Source organism: Triturus cristatus, chromosome 3_2 (genome assembly GCF_964204655.1).
Source record: "Triturus cristatus chromosome 3_2, aTriCri1.1, whole genome shotgun sequence".
NCBI lineage: Eukaryota > Metazoa > Chordata > Amphibia > Caudata > Salamandridae > Triturus > Triturus cristatus.
The window spans coordinates 1,026,161,650-1,026,181,319 of record NC_140584.1 but is presented as its reverse complement, the minus strand read 5'-3'; the positions used below and the strand labels follow the sequence as shown (position 1 = coordinate 1,026,181,319).

Sequence of the window (19,670 nt, the reverse complement as noted above, 5' to 3'; positions counted from 1 at the left end):
TTAATTGAAAACTATTTACGAAAGCTTGATTGTAATTTTCTTTCAAGATCAAATAAATATTTTGTTCCGTTGTCACGGGCCCCTAAAAGGCGTGGGGCCTATAGGCTGGTGCCTACTTTGTCTATCTGGTAATCCGGAACTATGCATACAGAGCTAAGGCCAGCCTGATTTCATTTACTTGGTATAGGTCAAAGAAAGCTTGGGTGCCACCTAAAGAGTCTGTTGGGCTTTAGGGAACTGAAAGTGAGACAGCAGGAAAGTGGGTAGCAGGAGATAAAGGAGGTAAACAGTATTAGAGTGAAAGAGTTTGAGTAGCATTTTATGTGCACGACAAAGACGGCGCCTTTGGTGTAAGACGGTTATCATAACAATGCCTGGATTGACAGGCTACTCTACTGACATACCAGTGGGCACAATTGAATGCAGCCACAAATTGGTTCAGGCATGGCTGTTAAGTAGTAGAAAACATAACCATAACATTGAAACAGAGATGATTTGTTCCATGGGAGTGAAGGAGGAGGTCATGCTACCTGCAATCTTGCAATGCAAAAAAGTCATGAAAGAGTGATGATGCCCTTTAAGAGAAGTCTACATCATGCATTTTGGATGCAGTTAAATTTGGAGCAATTGGAACAGCAGTGTTATAAGGTTAAACATCACACACATACCTGTCTAACTTTTTTAGTTCTTTATTTATATCCTGGTTGAAGGGTTCCCGTCGTTGAGCCCCAACTAAGAAATCCCGAGCTCGCTTATATTCTGTCAAAGCTAAGCAGGCCTGAAAATGAGAGAATGGAAATACATTTAAAAATAGTGGGGAGAAGACAGCTAATGTTACTTATCTAGAACAAAAGGCTCTTCAGTGCTGGCTTCTTCTAAAGGTACACATCCACGACATAACACCCCTCTGCAGTAAAGACTTAAGTCCAATGTTATGCTCTGAATTCAGGCTTTGCATTTTTTTTTTTAAGGACAGTTTGAATAATGCAACCAAAGAGGATAGGGCATTCTGCTTATTTAGCCAGACTGAAAACCGTGATAAACGGGTGTAAACACTGAAGCTTGGAGAGGGAAGAAATAAAAATTGCTTATGGAGAGGTACATAGCTGCCAAGGTTTCAGATTGCTATGTGTGACATTTTCCTAAATTCAGTGTAATGAGTGACATTTCAACGACTATGAGTGACAGTTTCTCATGCGCAAAATCAAGCAATGAAGAGAGGAAACATACAGTTCTGAAATTAAACCCATTTGATCAACAAGAAACTCCAAGAAGATATTACAACTGCTGCAAAGCACCAGAAATAGAAAGGCTCTAACCACTCTATCCATGTCCCCCTTTAGCGCCCCCTCCTCCACAGGCCACATGATTGGAAGGTGCAGACTGCAGAATGCCCCCCAAGCTCCACGTTCTGCATTGCAATGCCAGGATGTTTGATTACAGGGGGGCTGCTCGCCACGGGCGCAATCAGTGCTCAATTAAGAGAACACGGAAAACCTACACAGTCGAGCATTTGCCTATTGCAGAAAAGCCAGAAAACCTGTACTAAACGGCCTTTAAACTGGGCGTGCTCAAGAGCTCGATGGGTGCGCCGAGAAAGCCTGGGAAGAAGACTCTGGCTGAGGAGGGCTGCGGACACATCCCCCAAAAAGCTCGAAACATGATGCATTCCTAGAAACCCGCCTGGAATCAAAGTTCCTTTTATACAGTTTTATTGCTACTTCCACGTTCAGATGTTTCAGCCAATTTGAAAATGTCTCTTTGTGTGAGAAACTGTTCGCACTTCCATTGTGCAAATTCTAAAAGACCTGTTGCAAATTGTTTATACTACATATAGTTTTGTCTTATTCGTTTTTACATTTTGTAATATACAGGTCCACTGCAGTAAAGACCTAGCCAACAGTAGCCAGGTACCCCCCACCCCTTCATATGCATCAAGTATTACCTTATATGACGAGGTACAAACACCGTATGCCAGGTAGTGCTACCATGTGATCAGAAGAAAACAACTTACTTACCTGTAACTTTGGTTCTCCAGTATTGGTAACTTTCATTGGTTCCAATTGCTTGTATCATTCCCTGTGGTCGAGATGGGAGTCCCCAGTATACATAAAATAGCCATAGAAATAAGTACAAAAAAAGAATTAGGCCTAGGCCCCTTCTAGTTTTGTAGCATATCCACTTCTTTTTGCAAAAGAGACCAAACAAAACTAACAGCCAATCAGAATAGCCTCACCCAATAGAACCTTCCTGAGAGAGCATCAGAGCCTCAGATTTTCGTAGCCCCTTGTGTAATAGTACCACAGAGGATGCTGAAGGCTGAGCTTTCCCAGGGGAGGAGGGTGGGTGCATGGGAATCTATGAAAGTTACCAAAGTGGAGAACCAAAGTTACAGGCAAGTAACTTGTTTTCTTACTCCAGTATTGGAACTTTCATAGATTCCCATTGCTTGTATCAGAATAGCTAGCAGTAAGAACGCACATTTTGTGAAGCAATACAGTCTTATAAAACATTGCAAGGCGCATCATGTTCAGTACATATATTAATCCCACATAGTCAATGAGCAATAGAACAGTAATCAATCATCAGAGAAGAAACAGCAAAAGCATTTAGACTTGCAAAATGTGTGAAGAGCGTACAAAAACGAATGGCAGGAGGGTTAGAAGGGAAAGCTCACTACTCATTGAAAGAGGTTCCTCAGGACTGCCTGTCCCACTGCAGCATAACTACACGTTGAGGAATCCAAGCAGTAATGCCTTGTGAAGGTATGGTCACTGCTCCAGGTCGCTGCCCTGCAAATGTCCCTGATAGCAACTCTGGCAAAGAGAGCCGCTGAAGAAGACATAGCTCTCGTAGAGTGCGCCCGGACCCGCCCCTCCAGGGGCTTGCCAGCTGCTTGGTGACAGTATTTTATTGCTCTGGCAATCCAACAAGCAATTCTTTGCTTTGAAACAGGAAAACCTTTGTGAGGAGCACTGAAGACCACAAAGAGCTGTGTTGACCTTCTGAAGTCTTTGGTACGCTCTAGATAGAACTTCAGACATCTTTGAAGGTCCAGAGAATGGAGTGCCCTCTCCGCTGGAGTAGTAGGCCGAGGAAAAAAGGACTTAAGAATAACTGGTTCATTCAAGTGAAAGTTTGAAGGTACCTTTGGAATAAATTTAGCATTAGTTCTCAGTATCAAAGTCTCTTTCTTAAACTGCAGGAAAGGTTCCTGAATAGTGAGAGCGTGCAGTTCACCCACTCTTCTGGCAGATGTTAAAGTGAGAAGGAGGGCCACCTTCCATGAGAGGAATTTAAGGTCCGCCCTATGAATCGGTTCAAAAGGCTGCCTCATGAGCTGAGTAAGAATCAAGTTAAGCTGCCACAAAGGCAGTGGAGGTTTAACTGGAGGGAAAATCCTAAAAAGTCTTTAAGAAATTGTTTCGCCATCCTTGCTGACCAGAGGGAAGGTCCAGAGGAAGTCCGTCTGAATCTAGAAATGGCCGCAAGGTGTACTTTGATGGAAGAATGAGCTAGACCTGATTTTGCCAATGCCAGAATGTACGGCAAAATTTGATGAGGTGTAGAAGAGTAGGGATGAATGTTTTCTTGTCAGCACCAAAGGCAGAAATGTTTCCATTTCAAGCGAGATGTCTTATTTGTACTTGGGGCTCGAGCCTGAGCAAGTACCTCTCTACATTCTGACGAGATAGTTAGATCTAGAAAGTCTTGGTACTCAGGAGCCACGCTGATAACTGAAGAGATCTCGGATCTGGGTGTACCACTTGGCCCTGTGACATCTTCAGCAGGGAAGGAATCGGCTGCAGATGAACTGGATGGTCCAGGGAGAGTAGAAGCAGCTCCATAAACAAAAACTGGCGGGCCACCAGAATCATTTTGTGGGCTCTGCCTTGAGCTTCTGGAGAAGTCTGGGAATCAGCGAGATCGGAGGAAAAGCGTAAACAAAGGCGCCTGACCAAGCCATCGAAAGTGCATTCCCTAATGATCCCAGATGGTGATGCCTGCTTGCATAGAGTCGGCATTTTTTGTTCTCTGGAGTGGCAAAGTGATCTATGGGCAGAGTGCCCCAGAGTCGGAAAATCTCCTCCAGAGTGGCGTGGTCCAACTCCCACTCGTGGCTTACAGATTTTAGGTGACTGAGCGTGTCCGCTGTCTTGTTGAGGACACCTGGAAGATGCTCCGCTGAGAGCGATATCTCCTGTTGGATTGCCCATTCCCAAATCGCCTGAGCCTCTTTCGATAATCGTCGAGACCTTGCACCTCCCTGCTTGTTTACGTAGTGCATGACCGTCGTGTTGTCTGTTTGGACCAGGACGGATGACTGTTGAATCCGCGGAAGGATGGCCTGCAAGGCGAGACGATTTGCCCTGAGCTCCAACAGATTGATGTGAAGTAGACTATGTTGGGGCAGCCAGCGGCCGCTTCTGTTGTAATTATTAGAGGAGCCGGGGTGATCCTGAAGGGGAGACCCTGGGAGATGTTGTCCTTGTTTGTCCACCATGCTGCCGCCTCTCTCATAGGCTGAGTGATTAGGATCTTGTCCTCGAAAGAGCCGTCTGACTGGCACCACTGCAAATCCAGTTGTTCCTGGAGAGGGCGCATTCGTAACCTGCAATGGGGAATTAGAGGAATGCAGGATGAGATTGACCCGAGGAGGGACTTGTAGAGGCAAACTGAAAGTGACCCTCTTCGATGCAACCGACGAGCTGAGGTTATCAGCTTTGTCTGTCTTTCCTTTGAAGGGAATGCTTTGCAGCAAGATGTGTCCAGAATGGCCCCCAAGAACCGGGCCGATTTGGACGAGCACAGGACTGACTTTTCTGTGTTGAGCTGAAGCCCCAATTGACTGAAGAGCTGTGTGCAGGTTCTGACAGCTTTCTCTGCTGCGTGAAGAGACTGAGCTTTTAGCAACCAGTCGTCCAGGTAAGGGAAGACCTGGAGCTTCTGCTTCCTGAGAAACCCCGCCACAGGGGCTAGTATTTTTGTGAAAATCCGTGGAGCGGATCGGAGTCCGAAAGGCAGAACCTTGAATTGAAAGTGGCTCTTGGCTACTGTAAAGCGTAAGAACTTCCTGTGGGCAGGGTGGATGGGGACATGAAAGGGATATATGACGATGCAACGCAAACTCAACGCACACCATTACATCGCATTCCTCACATCGCATGCACCGTTGCATCGCATGCATTCACCACGCAAACCATTACATCACACTGCGCCCTCACATGCAAGCAAAAGACCTTCACAACGCACACAAAGACCACGCATTCTATCACACCGCAAAATACTCCCTAACGGCCCCCCAAACACAGTACAACGCCCTGACACTTCCCTCAACCCTAAGACGTAAACAGTAAAGGCAAAACAGTACCATACACTAACATTAACTCTAAGAAGTCTAAAACACTACAATATACGACTCCTAGCCCTAAGCCCTAACCCTAAAGCCTAAAACATTACCATATACGACTCCTAACACTAAAGCTTAAAACACTACCATATACTACTATTAACCCTAAGCCCTAAACCCTCAGCCTAAAACACTAACATATCGGACACTTAACCATAAGCCCTAACCCTAAAGCCTAAAACAAAACCATATTCGACTCTTAACCCTAAGCCCTAACCCTAAAGCCTAAAACACTACCATATACTACTTTTAACCCTAATCCCTAAAGCCTAAAACCCTCCCCTCCACTACTCTCCCCATAACAACCCTAAACCCTAAAATATTACGAGTACAGCGTCGTCTTTACCTGTCTCTCGTCGTGGTTCCAGCTTTGTCTGCCCGCCGTCCGTGTCCCGGCGCCTGCGTTCTAAAAGCGCCCTCGATGTAATGGCGCCCGCGATGTAACGTCGTGCGTATTGAATGCATGAGTGGTAACGTCGTGTGCTTTGTGACGGCATGCAACGTAAATGCATGCGATGTGACGCATGCGTTGGGATGGTCGTTCGCCCATGAAAGTATGCGTCCTCGAGGTCCAGAGTGGCCATGTAGTCTCCCGGTTTGAGGAGCCGCAAAATGTCCTGTAAGGAGACCATCCGAAACGAGAGCTTGATGAGATAGGTGTTTAGCTCCCTCAGATCTAAAATAGGGCACCATTTTTCTACAGTGTGTTGAACTAGAAATAACCAGGAGTAGAATCCTTCTACCCGTTGAGATCGAGGGACCGGTTCTATCGCTGCTTTGAGGAGTAGTTGGTGCGCTTCTAGCCGTAGAAGATGAAGATGTCTGGACTCGGTGGCGCGAGGGGGCTTGGATGGTGGTTGATGTTGAAATTCCAGAGTATGGCCCGAATGAACTATATTCAGAACCCATCGATCTGATGTTATTAGTTGCCAACTTCTGAAGCAGTGGGATATCCTGCCCCCCACTGGTGTTACAGGGGAAAAAAGGAACAGTAGGAAGAGCCAACAAGACACTACTGACGCTTAGAGGAATCCCTCCGCTGGCGCCCTGTCATCCTCTAGATGATGGACGAGACAAAGAAGAAGATTGGCCTTGCCGTTGAGTATATTGCGGCCGGTATGATTGGGAGGGCTGCGAGTAGGAGGAATAACGTTGTTGTTGATATCCGCCTCTGTAGGAGGGGAGGCCTCTACCCCATGCTCCACGGAAGGGGACCTTGCGGTATTGTAAAGTCCCGAGGCATTTTACAGTTTCCGTATCCTTCTTTATATCCTGCAGCGCATCATCAATGTGCTTCCCAAAGAGCGCCTTGCATTCAAAGGGAAGGTCCAAGATCTTATTTTGGACTTCAGGCCGAAACCAAGTAGCACGAAGCCAGCCTTGCTAGGGAACGGAAAGCTGTTGTGGCAATATCCATTACGTAGTCTATTATTTCAGAAGATGTTCTCTCTCCCCCTTGGAGGATTTTCTTAGCTTCCACCTTAGAATCGTCCGGCAACTGGTCCAGATAAGGGGACAGATCACATCACTTCTGGGGATCATACCGTTCAAGAATTGCTAAGGTGTTGGCTGCTCTAACAAGGAGGCTAGACATAGAAGAGAACCTCTTTCCGACATTATCCAACCGCCTGCCCTCTTTGTCCAGAGGTGTAGTGAGAGGGGCCGCCGGATTTTTAGATTTTCTTTGGGCCGCTTGAAAAATTACTGAATCCGGCTTAGGTTGGCTGACTAGACAAGCTGGGCTATCCTCTGGAGCCTTATATTTCTTCTCTAGCCGAGGGATAACAGGTATTACTGTGGCAGGCGTCTTCATCACCTTGAGCCCTTCATCCCAGACTTGACCCACTATTGGGATGGATCGGACTGACTTTCGGTATGGTTCCTTAAAGTCGTACAAGAAACATTCGGACTGCACTGTTGGTATGGGCAGGTCGAAACGTTTCGATGCTCTTTCCATTAGATTATGGAAACCCCCAATATCTGCAGGGGGTAATCCGCTGGTTCAGGAACAGGAGAGGCGGGATCCGGAATGATGTAATCATCCCATTACCTGTCGGGATCCGGAACAGTTGTTGTCCCCTGGTCATCGTCCGATGTATCATCCTGGACAGTAACTACTGGCTGCGGTTCAGGTAACTCCGGCAATGAAGTTTGTGGTGGAAGTTGAGGTGTGACAGGATGAGCAAGTGAAGTAGCTGGCACTTGCACTGTATCCTGGGCAGGAAATGGTGTAGGAAATCTCTGAATGTAATCCAATAGCATGAATTGTAGTCTGTGATGAGGGAGGATGGCATACAACCCATCTCCTGCTGATAATCGTCCTTAGACCTTAAGTGGGGCTCATATTATTGCTGATCCATGTAGTACTCTTCCGAGTCAGAGTCCTGGTATTTAACATGCAGCTGTGATGGGCTAACACCAGCACCGTAAGGTCCGTCGTCGTCCACAGAAACCTCATCTTTGGAAGGAGAGCAGGAGGCACAGGTGTCACCTTCCTGGGAGGAGAAATCTCTGGTGTGATGCGGCGTTTCCGAATTGAAATTGCCACATTGTGTATAATCGACGAGGTCCGTCGATGACGATGTTTGAGTCGTCGACGGAGCGAGGGAAACAGTAGATGGGACCGTCGTCGAGACCGTCGTCATAATCATGCTCGAAGCCGTCGACACCATCACCGTCGTCATTCTCGTGGTCGTCGTCAGTGTGGACGTCGACGACAGAGTGAACAGCGCATCCGCGCCTGGCATCGTCGTCGAAGCCGTCGATGCCGATCTTGTCATCCCTGGTGGAGACGAGGAAACTCTTGTCGACGAGCCCGTCGACGGAGCCAAAGAAGACGCTGGCAAAGTCTTGGAAGTTGTCGACGGAATAGATGTTGTCGTAGTCGACGAGTGAACTTTTTTCTCAGCTATACCATCAGATGGGACAGAAGCTGTTTTTTTTTAAAGTTTTCGTTTTTTTAAGAGGTGGAAAAGAAGAAGGCACATAGCTCGCCTTCTTTTCCAGTGCCACTCCTGAGACAAGTCCTTCCCTCTCCTTTAAACCGGGGTGAGGAGATTTGATGGGACTACGCCTTTCAGACCTGTAGGAGAGTAGGGTCTGCTTTCTATGTTCACCCCCACTTTTTGCTATTGCTTTACTGGTTTTCGACTTAGATGTGGCTGTGGGCCTGCTAATCAGACCCACAGCCCTGCTGTTCTCTCTCTAAATTAATACTATGTACTTTAGGTGCGTAACCCAATTGGATAGGATCACCTTATTGGCCCCTGTACAGTGTACCTTAGGTACCCAGGGCATAGGTGTACCCTAGGCCTACCAGGGGCTGCAGCATGTATTATGCCACCCCTGGCCTGGCCTTCCATTATGACACAACTGGCTGATCACTCAGCTGGGGCAAGGTCGTGTAATCACCCCTTGCTTAGGTGTAGTATTCCTATACCTACCTTATGTATAGACACATGTGTACCTATCAGTCACTCCTATGGCTGGCCTTAACAATCTTGGAGGCAGAGTGCTTGGTAACATGTGAGATGGTGCTCTAGCATGAGCTGAGCCTGTCTGCAGCTTTCGGAACCATGTCCTTATAGCTGTTCTATGATATAGCCTACCATATACTCTTAAAGTGCCTTATAATCTTAAAAGGTTATGGTAACTATGGTTTGGCTTTATCAAAACATGTTGTGTAAGGTGTCTAACACTTTGGAATAATACCCCCATCCCATTTCTGGGGATGAGGATATTATCCCTCCCTTCTAGAGGGAGAAGACATGTTGTAACCTACTTACCCGGTTAAAGTTAACCAGAGCCCCAGCATCACAAAATGGATGCTGCTGCCACAGACACGAGTCTGACCTCCTGCTGCTGGGAGTGATCCCGGCAAGGGAGGCTTGGACAATAGGTTTCCTGCCTTGGGAGGTGCTAGCACCACCCCAGACAGGCCGTAGTGTATTGGGGCAGGGAGGGATGAATAGAATGAGACAGGCCTGGGGCACACAAGGTGTCCCGTGCCTAGTCCAGTTCAAACCGGTGCTGGGGCACTCCAGCCCCAGTCCTGGCGCGAAACTGGACAAAGGGAAGGGGGTGTAACCACCCCCATCCCAGGTCCCACCCATAAGGAGTGACCTAGCAGGTATCCCAGCCCCCCAGATTAGTATAAGAGTGGGAGTTGGGCCTCAAGACTTTAGATTATCCTGAACCTGCAACTTGAACAGAAACTCTGGACCTTCGACATTCGACGAAAGAAGAAGACTGAAGAATCTCCCTTGTGGCCAAGGAGTGGCTACCCTGTGCAAACAGGCACCATCAAGAAACTACCCTTTGCTTTGCGCCAGTTCTACGAGGGACCGACTGCAGAGCCCGACCAGAGCCTTGACTTCCAGACTTCTCCGACCCTGATCCACATCCACAGCCGAGCTGAGATCCGTGGAGGCGACGAGAGACGTGGGACCGGCTACCTGGGAAAAGTGGCTAGTATCTTCAAGCGCAGCTTCTGAGGCACCCTCGAAGTTGTGCACCGGGGATTGAGAAGCTCCAACCCCAAGCACCATCTGCACCGAAGATCAGCCCCCCACACTCCACGAGTCCTGCGTGGGGCCCTTCTGCATTTTCCTGCTTGCCGCGTCTGTCCGGTTGCTTGCCCGCTGGCTAGTGGCCTTTGAGACGACGCACCCTGAAATCTTCAGCGCTGGTTTGGCTCCTCCAGACTGGCTCCCGCTTCTCTGCAAAAAAGAAGCACCCCAGACCTTCCTGGTCTGCACCAGAAGCAAGTCCTCCGTTCTTCGTGGGTTCCGCTTGCCAAGGCTTGGTGAGTCCTAGTCCAACTTCGACGCCGCCGACAGCAAGAGACTTCGTGGGACAGCTCGCCTCCTGGTCCTGGTCGTCCTCGACGTTCCCTGGTCCTCGTGGCTGCAGCGACAAGCTTCACCTTCACCTGCAATCTTCACGACATCGCCTGGTTCCTTCCTGGTTCCACGTGGTCACTGGCTAGTGACCTTGACTCTGTCCCTTCTGCTTGCAGGTATCCTTTCTTCCTGATCCCAGCCTTGGGATCCACCGGACACTCTTCACTGACTGCCTGTCAGCATCTTTCTTCAGGCATCCATAGGAGTCGACGACGAAACCCGACGCAACTTCACCCCTATGCACCCGCAGCCTGTGGGCTAGGTAACTTGGGTACTCCGGTGCTCATCAGGATAGTGACTATCCTAGTGTTTAGTTTTCCAGTCTCGACTTCCTAGTTACTCCGGAAGTGTCCTAAATCTATCTAATTCAAAACTGTACTATTTCTATCAATTATACGCATTACGCGTGAGTGTTTCCACTCTGCACCTGAATCCCGTGGGCCTCCCACTTCCTAACCTTTGGTAGTATAGTGTAGCCCCAGCGATTCCCTAGGCCTAGGCCTATCCTATTTCCGTGACAGTGGTCCTTATACCACTTACTTAGTATATGGTTTGCGTGGCCCCTAGGGCCTAACTGTATTACTTACCTGTGTGACTTAATGTATGCATAAATAAGACTGTGTTGTACTTACCTCTAATCTCATAAAGAGTGCTGAGGGTTTGTCTAGAATAAATACACTTCATTTTATATATATATATCTGTTGTGGTGTCCTTTCATTTGGTATTCAAGGGATTATATATGGTATCACAGCTGGCTTCACATGCCATTCAGAGTTTAGCCTAAGACTGCTCTTGTCCATGCTACCACTAGGATAGCTGGTCTATAAGGTTGACTTTATAACCAATCACCATAAGGGTATTTGGACTGATATAAGGTGTACACTAGAACTAGTGACATCATACATCAGGCCAACTTCTCACAAGACCTATGAGAGGTCTTTTGTAAGGCTTTGGAAGGGAGGTCTGGAGAAGTAGAAGGAGAAGACCTACCCCTTTTCAGAGACCTCCTGGATGAAGTTGCAGAGGAAGCGTCCTCACGGTTACTGGAGACAGGATCCTTTCTTGACTTAAGCCTCTGGAGACAAGTTAACAGACGTCCCTCACGGTCCCGCAAGGTCTTCTTGGAGAAGGTAAGACAGATTTTGCAGTCAGCCACCTTATTGTCAGTATACAAACAATAAATACAGTTTTTATGTTTGTCTTCCACATAAAGTCTCATCTTGGAGCAGGTGGCACAAGCCTTGAAGAGAGCCTGCTTCTCCTTGTCTGACATGTTGCCCACGTAGTGTAGATTGTAGAGAAACAACAGGTTCAAGATAAAGGTACATAGGAAAAAACTGAGCAGAGCTCAGTGGAGACTCCCTTGCACAATGTGCGGTAGAAAATCTGAGGCTCTGAGGCTCTCTCAGGAAGGTTCTATGGGGTGAGGTTATTCTGATTGGCTGTTCTTTTCGTTTGGTCTCTTTTGCAAAAAGAGGTGGATATGCTACAAAAGTAGAGGGGGCCTAGGCCCAATTCTTTTTTTGTACTTATTTCTATGGCTATTTTATGTATACCGGGGACTCCCATCTCGACGATAGTGAATGATACAAGCAATGGGAATGTATGAAAGTTCCAATACTGGAGTAAGCTTCCTTCTATGAAGCATCCCTATGAGGACGCAGTACTCCATGTCTGGCCTCAGTATCTGCCAATGAGGCCAAACAGCAAAACCCAACACCAGAGGACTCCAGAAATGAGAACTTCACTGCAGATGAGGCCTCCAAAACTCACCTGAATACTCCACCTGCGGCCATCAGCGCGGGTGGCTCGGCCAGGCCGGTAAAAGCTTGAGGCAGCGATGCGAGCCAAACGCCATGATTGCATGACCGCAGACCAGTAGCCAGCCGCTCACAAACACCCCGCTCTGGCAGCAGGACGTGACGTCCCTCCGCTGTGCCATGGCCACTTACAACCTAACAGGACCTGGCTGTCTCACTGCGAACTACCTCGTGACTTCAGGCAGCAGGCTGTCTGACTCAGAACCGCGTGCGCCTCAGGAATCTCATAAGAAATATACACTGTAGCAGCAGTGAACCTGCCAGCAACCCATAGTGGCGAGCACACCAAGCCTGGGGAGTAGGCCACAGGCGGTGGCACGCTGCAAGCTGCCACACACTCAACAGTTAGGCAGCGCTTCAGTTGAGACACTATGAGGAATGCATCATATGCATGACAATGCATGTCTGTGTGTTGATGAGGCAATATACGGTGTGGAAAGTCGACCACAAAAATGAGTACACACTACCTTGTGCATCAACACAGACCCAATGAACTACACTGGACTGTGATTGAAAGCAATCCCTCATGGTCCAGTAAAAAACTATTCGAAACTGAACAGAGATGGATTTTTCGTTTGTCCACACAAGAAAGGGGTCTCAATGAAGAGATCCCATGGACAGAACTAACCTAATATAGAATACATACATATATGTATAGACTCAACACGTACTCTGACCCTGCTGACATTCTGCACTCAGACATTCACGATGCACCATATGGTATGTCCCTCCATACATTCCAAGGGAGACTTAATATGGCCCACTCCTCCACAAAGCTCAGCTCATCTCACTACCATTCTGTGAGTTCCTCCTATTCTTTGGGTTCCTATCCAGTTTTTCGAGATCCTGAGCATTGACACGTACTATCACTCTGCAATATGGAATCGTATTGTTTATAGTTGCTACCCTGGTAGAGCTATACCATTTGTTTTTCCTTTTTTCATGGTTATTTGTAGCCTAATATAGTTAGATCAGAACCTCTCTACCCCTTTACGTTTTGGCGGTCCTTTTACCTTCGGCACCTGTTTTGCCGACCCCTTCGATATGGTTAACGTTAGAGTCAGGCATTTCCTGGTTGGGACAAAATGGCGGCCGGACGAGGAAACAACGCATGAGTTCGTCCCTGCTTCCGGGTTCAAGTACAGGACCCTGTGTGCTTTGACGGTAACATTCAGGTGAGGAGATTACGCGTTTGTCGAGTGAGGCATGCCCACTACTTCTGTTGGTAAGTCTACACAGCATGCTTCCTGCACGGGCTCATGATACGATCGCACTTTTTACCCCCATGAGTACGACTGACACTTCGAATTGACTGTTCGTTCACCAATGATCGCCTTTCCTGGGAGGGCCACTTGTGTATCGGGTACGGGTTATTTTTCACGTACTCCCAAACTACTACCTAGATCCTTCCACGACAGCCCTCACTTGTTATGTCTTAATTTTTGGACCCGATATTCGCTGCTCCCGTAGTGTGAGCGCCAGATCCCGCCTGTGATTTTAAATATAAGACACCGGTTCACTTGGGCACCCTCACTCTAACGTTCTCCTTAAGAGTGTTCACTGTGAATCACGTCTTCTTCTTCTTTTGGGGCCAAGTTTCCTTGGTTCCTTAGTGTGAGTGTAAGATATCACCAGCTACCTTACATTTAAATATAAGACAAAGGTCTACCTTGGGCACCCTCACTCAAGCGTTCTCCTTACGAGTGTCCTCACTGGACCACGTCTTCCTACTGGGAACCATCGCCACCTGACAGCCGTTTTTTCACTTGCTGTGTTTGAATGAAGACGCATACCACTCCTCTCTGCCTTCCTAGTCTAGGGCAGCACTTATCACGCTTGTATTACTTGTCGTGTCTTGTTACACTCCCTTGACTAGCATGCCAATACCATGGTGTTATTGCCACTGTATTATTTTAATACTGCTTCATTTCAGTGGGACCGCTCCAGTGGTCCGGTCGCTCCTCCTTCACCTGTGAAGCCTCCTACCCCTCTATTTTGAGGTAAGCACCCTCCTTGGTGGTATTCACGCCCATACGAGCTTATCTTGCTTCATATATATATTTTTATAATCACTAGGGTTCCCTGGTCTGGTTTCTATGTATTAGTTCATGATTGTTATTAATCTCTCTTTATATATTAGTTGTCAATTGAGATTAGGGACCTTTTTTGGCCCTTTGTGGGGCCGCTTTGACCCCTATATATTACACTTGGATAATGTCTCCCTCAATGAGCTGTTAATGGTACGTTTGTTGTTTGTCCTCTTGATTTTGTCTCCATCTATTTAGGCGGGAGTCGATGAATTAGGGACTCTTTATTAGTTGTGATAGATCTTTTGACCCTTTTATTATATCCGAGGTATTTTCATTTGTAGGTATATCCACGGTCCTGAAGAAGTGTCGCTCGATTTTGAGCAGAGAAGACACGAAACACGTTGACCTTTGTCAACTATAGGCTACCCTGATACCTAGAATCAACATAGTAGCCTCCCTGGTTTTATCGAGTCCCAGCCCCACACAAAACCAATTAAAATCATTTAGGGGCCAGGGCCTTTATCAAGTCCCCACACTAATCAGGAATCACTGACTTCTGCCTTTCCACTCACATTCATCATAAAACGGCGTTCTCCGATCAAAAGATCTCCGCAAAAGATGCCACCAGGCCCGTCGGACATTGCAGCGCCGGTCCGACGAGGAGCGCCCGATGATGAAGCATGACACCCTACCAGGTGTGTGAGGGCAACAAGATCTGAAATTTAGATTTCCCTTTCGTGACCAAATAACAGCAGGCTGGTAGTGATTCTAACTATCCTGGCCTTTAGGAGGAACTGTTCTTTCCTGTTTTCCTATGTACCTATCAGGGAGCATTAGAACAGGACCTCGTAAAAGAACCAGCTCTCTTGTCCCCTCCCTTGATTACATGTTGATGAGGAGCACCACACTGAAATGCGTTAGTCTAACGCCTAATGCATGTTACTTGGCAGGACTGAAGGTAAAGCAGGCATGTACAAGCAAGGATGGGCCTTCCCTCTTCTCAATCTTCAAGTTTGTCAGGAGTACGATGCAATGCACACAGTTTTTCGAGGCGAAGAGAAATGGAGAGATGCCTTTAGCTATCTCTCTTGCTACGAAACTGAGAAAATATTTTTTTGCAACACTGGTTGTACGCTGAGCCAGCCTCAGATTCTTTAGAGGCTGCTGCAATGGGCTCAATGGCAAATCATTTTGGGAGAAGCCAACGTCAACAAAGATACCATGTCTTTTAAAATAATCTTGAATATCAAATTATTTGCTGTTGGGGCCATCTCACTTTAAGGCACTTTTTCAAAACATTCTAGGCTGCAGAACACTCAACCTAGGAATAGCCTGGAGATGAGAATTGGTGGTCGCATATGAGAATTCATACACATTAATAGACAGATGAAATTGGGCAGTTGCAAAGGGGTGAATGTGCTAGTAAATAAGCACTATTGTTTGACTGAAGACATGGTAATGCCATTTATGCAGCATATTAAATTATCAAAGACCTGTAGTCTGACAACAGGGAATGATTCAAGCATTTAAATGTATGAACGATCCAGCGATGGAGAACATTCTGAATACTATAGAGAAGAGAAGGCAACATAGGACCCTAACTGGGTCAGTAAAACTAGAGAGGTCATAGGGTCAAAGGCTGTAAAGCAAAACCAACTGGCTCTGACAATGCGGAGGAGTTTGGCAATACTTGAATGACATAACCAGTATCAGACACCAACTGAGGGATCAGAAAGAGACCTGCAAGGGTTTATTTGCCAAATGACGCCATTGAGCTTCTGTATGTATTAAAGGCTACATTGATGTTAAACATCCACAGATGTTCTGCAACCTCTCCAGCCATATGCAATTATTTTAATCACAAAAATAACTTACCAATTGAACAGGACCCATGCAACTCCATTCAGCCTCTGTCAAACAATTTTTAGAAAGTGCCTCAAGTACACTGTGCCACAGATATCACACAACAAAACACATATCGGAGAGAAAACAAAATCAAGAGGAAAGCCAGCAAAACAAAAATTATAGGTACATATATGAGGCTAGTGGTTGAGTAAAAATATACATTTATAAAAACAAAATAGGGACGAGCAGAAGAGAGACTTTGAAAAATACTCCAGTAGAATGTAAAATAAAAGAGTCAATAGGTCTCACATTTTTAAAGAAATACTGTCATTCACCTATCATTAACAAACTGCTACTCAGGGTCTTTTGAGTAAGACACAATTGCATGCTATAGCAGGATGCAGTACTTTAGGTCGCAGTATCTTAGGTCACTTTAACATGCACTTGCTCCTCAGAAGATTACAGACCGTTCACAACACCACAGACAGACTTATCCTGGACCTCCCAAACAAACTCACATCACCCTCCCCTGGCTCCCAATCCAAAAGAGATGCAAGTTCAAGATCCTCACACACGCCTACAAAGCCCTCCAGAACCTAGGACCTGCCTACATCAACCATCGACTGAGCTTCACCAAACCCTTAGACACCTGCGCTCCACTTCACTCTCCCTCACACACACCTCAAATCAGTCACAGCTGCAGCTGTGGCCACTATTACTCCTAAATCGCTGTCAAGACCTGGAAAGACCTCCCCTCTCCAACTCCATACAGCCCCCTCTCTGGCCGATTTCAGAAAGAGCCTCAAGACCTGGCTCATCGACAGGCACATCGCCAAGCTACCCCTAGGGTACAAATGCTGGTTGATTGATAAAGTGTGTGCTCATGCCCTGGCATTAAAAAGAACAGTATTGACTATCCACAACGCCCTGGCATGCAAAGCACCATCAGAGTCATTGCCCTTGTATGTATTCACATCCCCTTCTAGCACACAGTGGGAGCTGCCTGCAGTAGATGAAACGAGGGGCTGCCTGCAAGACTTGGACTTGAGGAAGGGCTGCACTCTTTTAGCTGTACTGTAGTTCTATTCACATCTCAAATGGCACGCATGCCACCCACCTCTGAACTGAACACTCCTATCTTTTGGCATCTCACTGTGTATTTCTTTTCATAGGGAGGATGAGTGGGCCACCCGCTTTCAGTCTGGCAACTCTAAGAAAAAAAAAGAAGACTCCACAGAGCATGTGTGTGCTGAAGCTTTGTAGCACCACAAGTTCCCATGTGCTTACAAGCCAATGATGAATACATTATGGGGGCACCTGGCCCTTATGTTTTTGGAACAAACTTGGTGCTTTGTTCAGGTGGTTTTGGGGTCCCTAAAGTGGCACGCGGAAAGCATACAAGCAAGCAAGCTGCAAATTGTACAGAATGCAGCGGCTCGCCTGGTGCGGAAAATGCCTCGTCGATCAACGGTTAGTGCTGAAAATGCCTCGATGATCAACGGACACCTCAGCACTTAGTACCCTGCATTGGCTGCCCATACAGAAAGTAATTTTATGTAAGATATTGACAATCACCTTTAGAGCCTTTAGACACTCTGGACCCAAATATCTGACAGCTACGTTCACTCATTACATCACGGCTAGGGCTCTCAGATCCTCCACAGCGAACCTTCTTAAGCCTCCCGCCTTTAGATACAATACCAAAGGAGGGAAGTCCCTTGCAGTCTTAGGAACAAAAGCATTAACCCTCATGCCTGCACATCTAAGGGCGATAGAATCAGAGACTCTATTCAGAAAATCACTGAAAACCTGGATATTCGGGGTCACGGATGCATTCTGCTCCTCACTTGTATAAACAGGACCATTTACCATACCTACTCATTCAACTTTGCCTCTTCCGCATAGCGCCAGGATGCTCCCTCCGGAGAGACAGCTGCACTTCACAAATATTTCAATCAAATCAAATGAAGCAGAAAAAATATCACACATCCTATATCTCAAACACGACTTCGGGGATGTAGTGGCTTTCCATCATTACAGAATTTGCAAAGCCAATACATATGACTTGCACTTTCCTTTGTAAACCATCCCTGTTCACTTTGACGATTTTATTGTGTTTTTTTTTGCAGAGGAAGAGTAGAGATTTTGCCCAGGACAGCAGTTTAACCAGAGTTAGAATGTCTGCAATTGCTCCTCAGGACTACCAAGCTACAGCATAGGGATCGTAGGGGAAAATACAAATCAATGCTTCTTGCTAAATGCTTCAGAACATGTAGGGTGCGTTCAAGGGCCAACTGACAAGACAACCCGCTCACGGAACACAAAGCTGTGGCCTTTAAAGCACTTCTCGCATTGCACTGAAGTTAGAAAAGTAGAAGACTGTAGAAGAGAAAGCCCTAGGTCTACTTAAGAGTCAGGTTCACATAATAATACACTTCTGTTATTTCTGAGTTGTGTAAGAGGCAAGTCAGGTTATCAACCTCAGAAGCACAAAAGACTTTGTTGGCCATGGAAGGATTGAAACTAGAGTCCTGCAGATGACAGATGTCAGTATCGAGTGTTTGTGTCACCATGCCATCTTATTGGCCAAATCTACTGTCTTCTAATAGACACTCCTTCTGTTAAAGAACAAACAAATTACATAATTACAGTACCCCCCATCCCCTCCAATGTACGTGGGTCTAAGGAATTGACTTTACACCAGGAAGTCCTGCAAGAACAATCAGGCAAAATGTCCTGGCCTGCAGACCAGACTGTCGATGTAGTATTGACTGGAAAAGGTATAGAAGGGTGCCCATGTGGAAGCTACGCCACTAGCTAGAGTCGAAGTAGCGGACTTCATCCTGGAGTAATGATCACAGAGACCCTCAAGAGACTCCTTTTTGGCCAAAGCACTGCAGAGCAAGACACAGAACAATCTACCTCGAAAAGGCCCTCTTCTGAACTGCTTTCTCTTTACAGTGGTGAGCCCAACAAAAGTTGATCATGCATCCTGTGCAATATAGAAATTTAGGGCCCACTTAAAATGTAAATTGTAAATTGATACTTGTATAGCACACTACTCACCCGCAAGGGTCTCAAGGCACTTGTACGAATACCACTGTGGAACCCATCCTGGCTTTCCCTGTGAGGCGTCCACTCCTGGGCACCCCCAAGGTGGAGGCCAGGCATCCTTAGCATTGTGGGGGCCGTTGTGGAGATTAAGCAAGCTATTGCCCAGAGTTGCAGAGTGGGACTCCATGATTGGAATAGGCACCGAGGCGAGAATTATCAGGTCCGTGGAATTTTTGAGCCCAAGACCCGCCGAGGCAGGGAATTGAACCCTGGTCCCGGGCTAGACCTCTGCATCAGGGTCTGCCGCTCTAATCATTGAGCCACACTTCTCCACCCAAATCCAATCTGTAAAGCCTCTCTTCCTTCTTAGAAAAAGGTGGAGGCAAGAAAAAACAGCAGGGCATGTTTTGGACTGTCACACGTGAAAAGGTGATACTACTTTTGGAAGAAAAGAGGCCTTGGTCCTCAGTACCAGCTTATCAGGAAAGTATGTGGTATGTGGCAGATGTACAAATAGCGCTGGCAATTCACTGAAGGGCAGAAGTGATTCCAATCAGTAACAGCCCACAGCCTCAAGATACAGCTGTGCTTGGTTTCCATTGATTTACT

At 46.8% G+C, this 19,670-nt stretch overlaps 1 protein-coding gene across 2 annotated transcripts in view; it reads right to left on the bottom strand.

The window, feature by feature from the left end:
- Positions 1-19,670, bottom strand: part of FKBP6 (FKBP prolyl isomerase family member 6 (inactive)) — a 209,775-nt gene that overhangs the window by 48,074 nt on the left and 142,031 nt on the right. The window contains exon 7 of one of the 2 annotated variants that reach the window (XM_085646937.1): positions 669-778. The exons of the other annotated variant lie outside the window; for it this stretch is intronic. Coding sequence (XP_085503063.1) covers positions 669-778 — 110 coding nt within the window. The remainder of the gene's footprint in view (positions 1-668; positions 779-19,670) is intronic. 2 annotated transcript variants of the gene reach the window in all.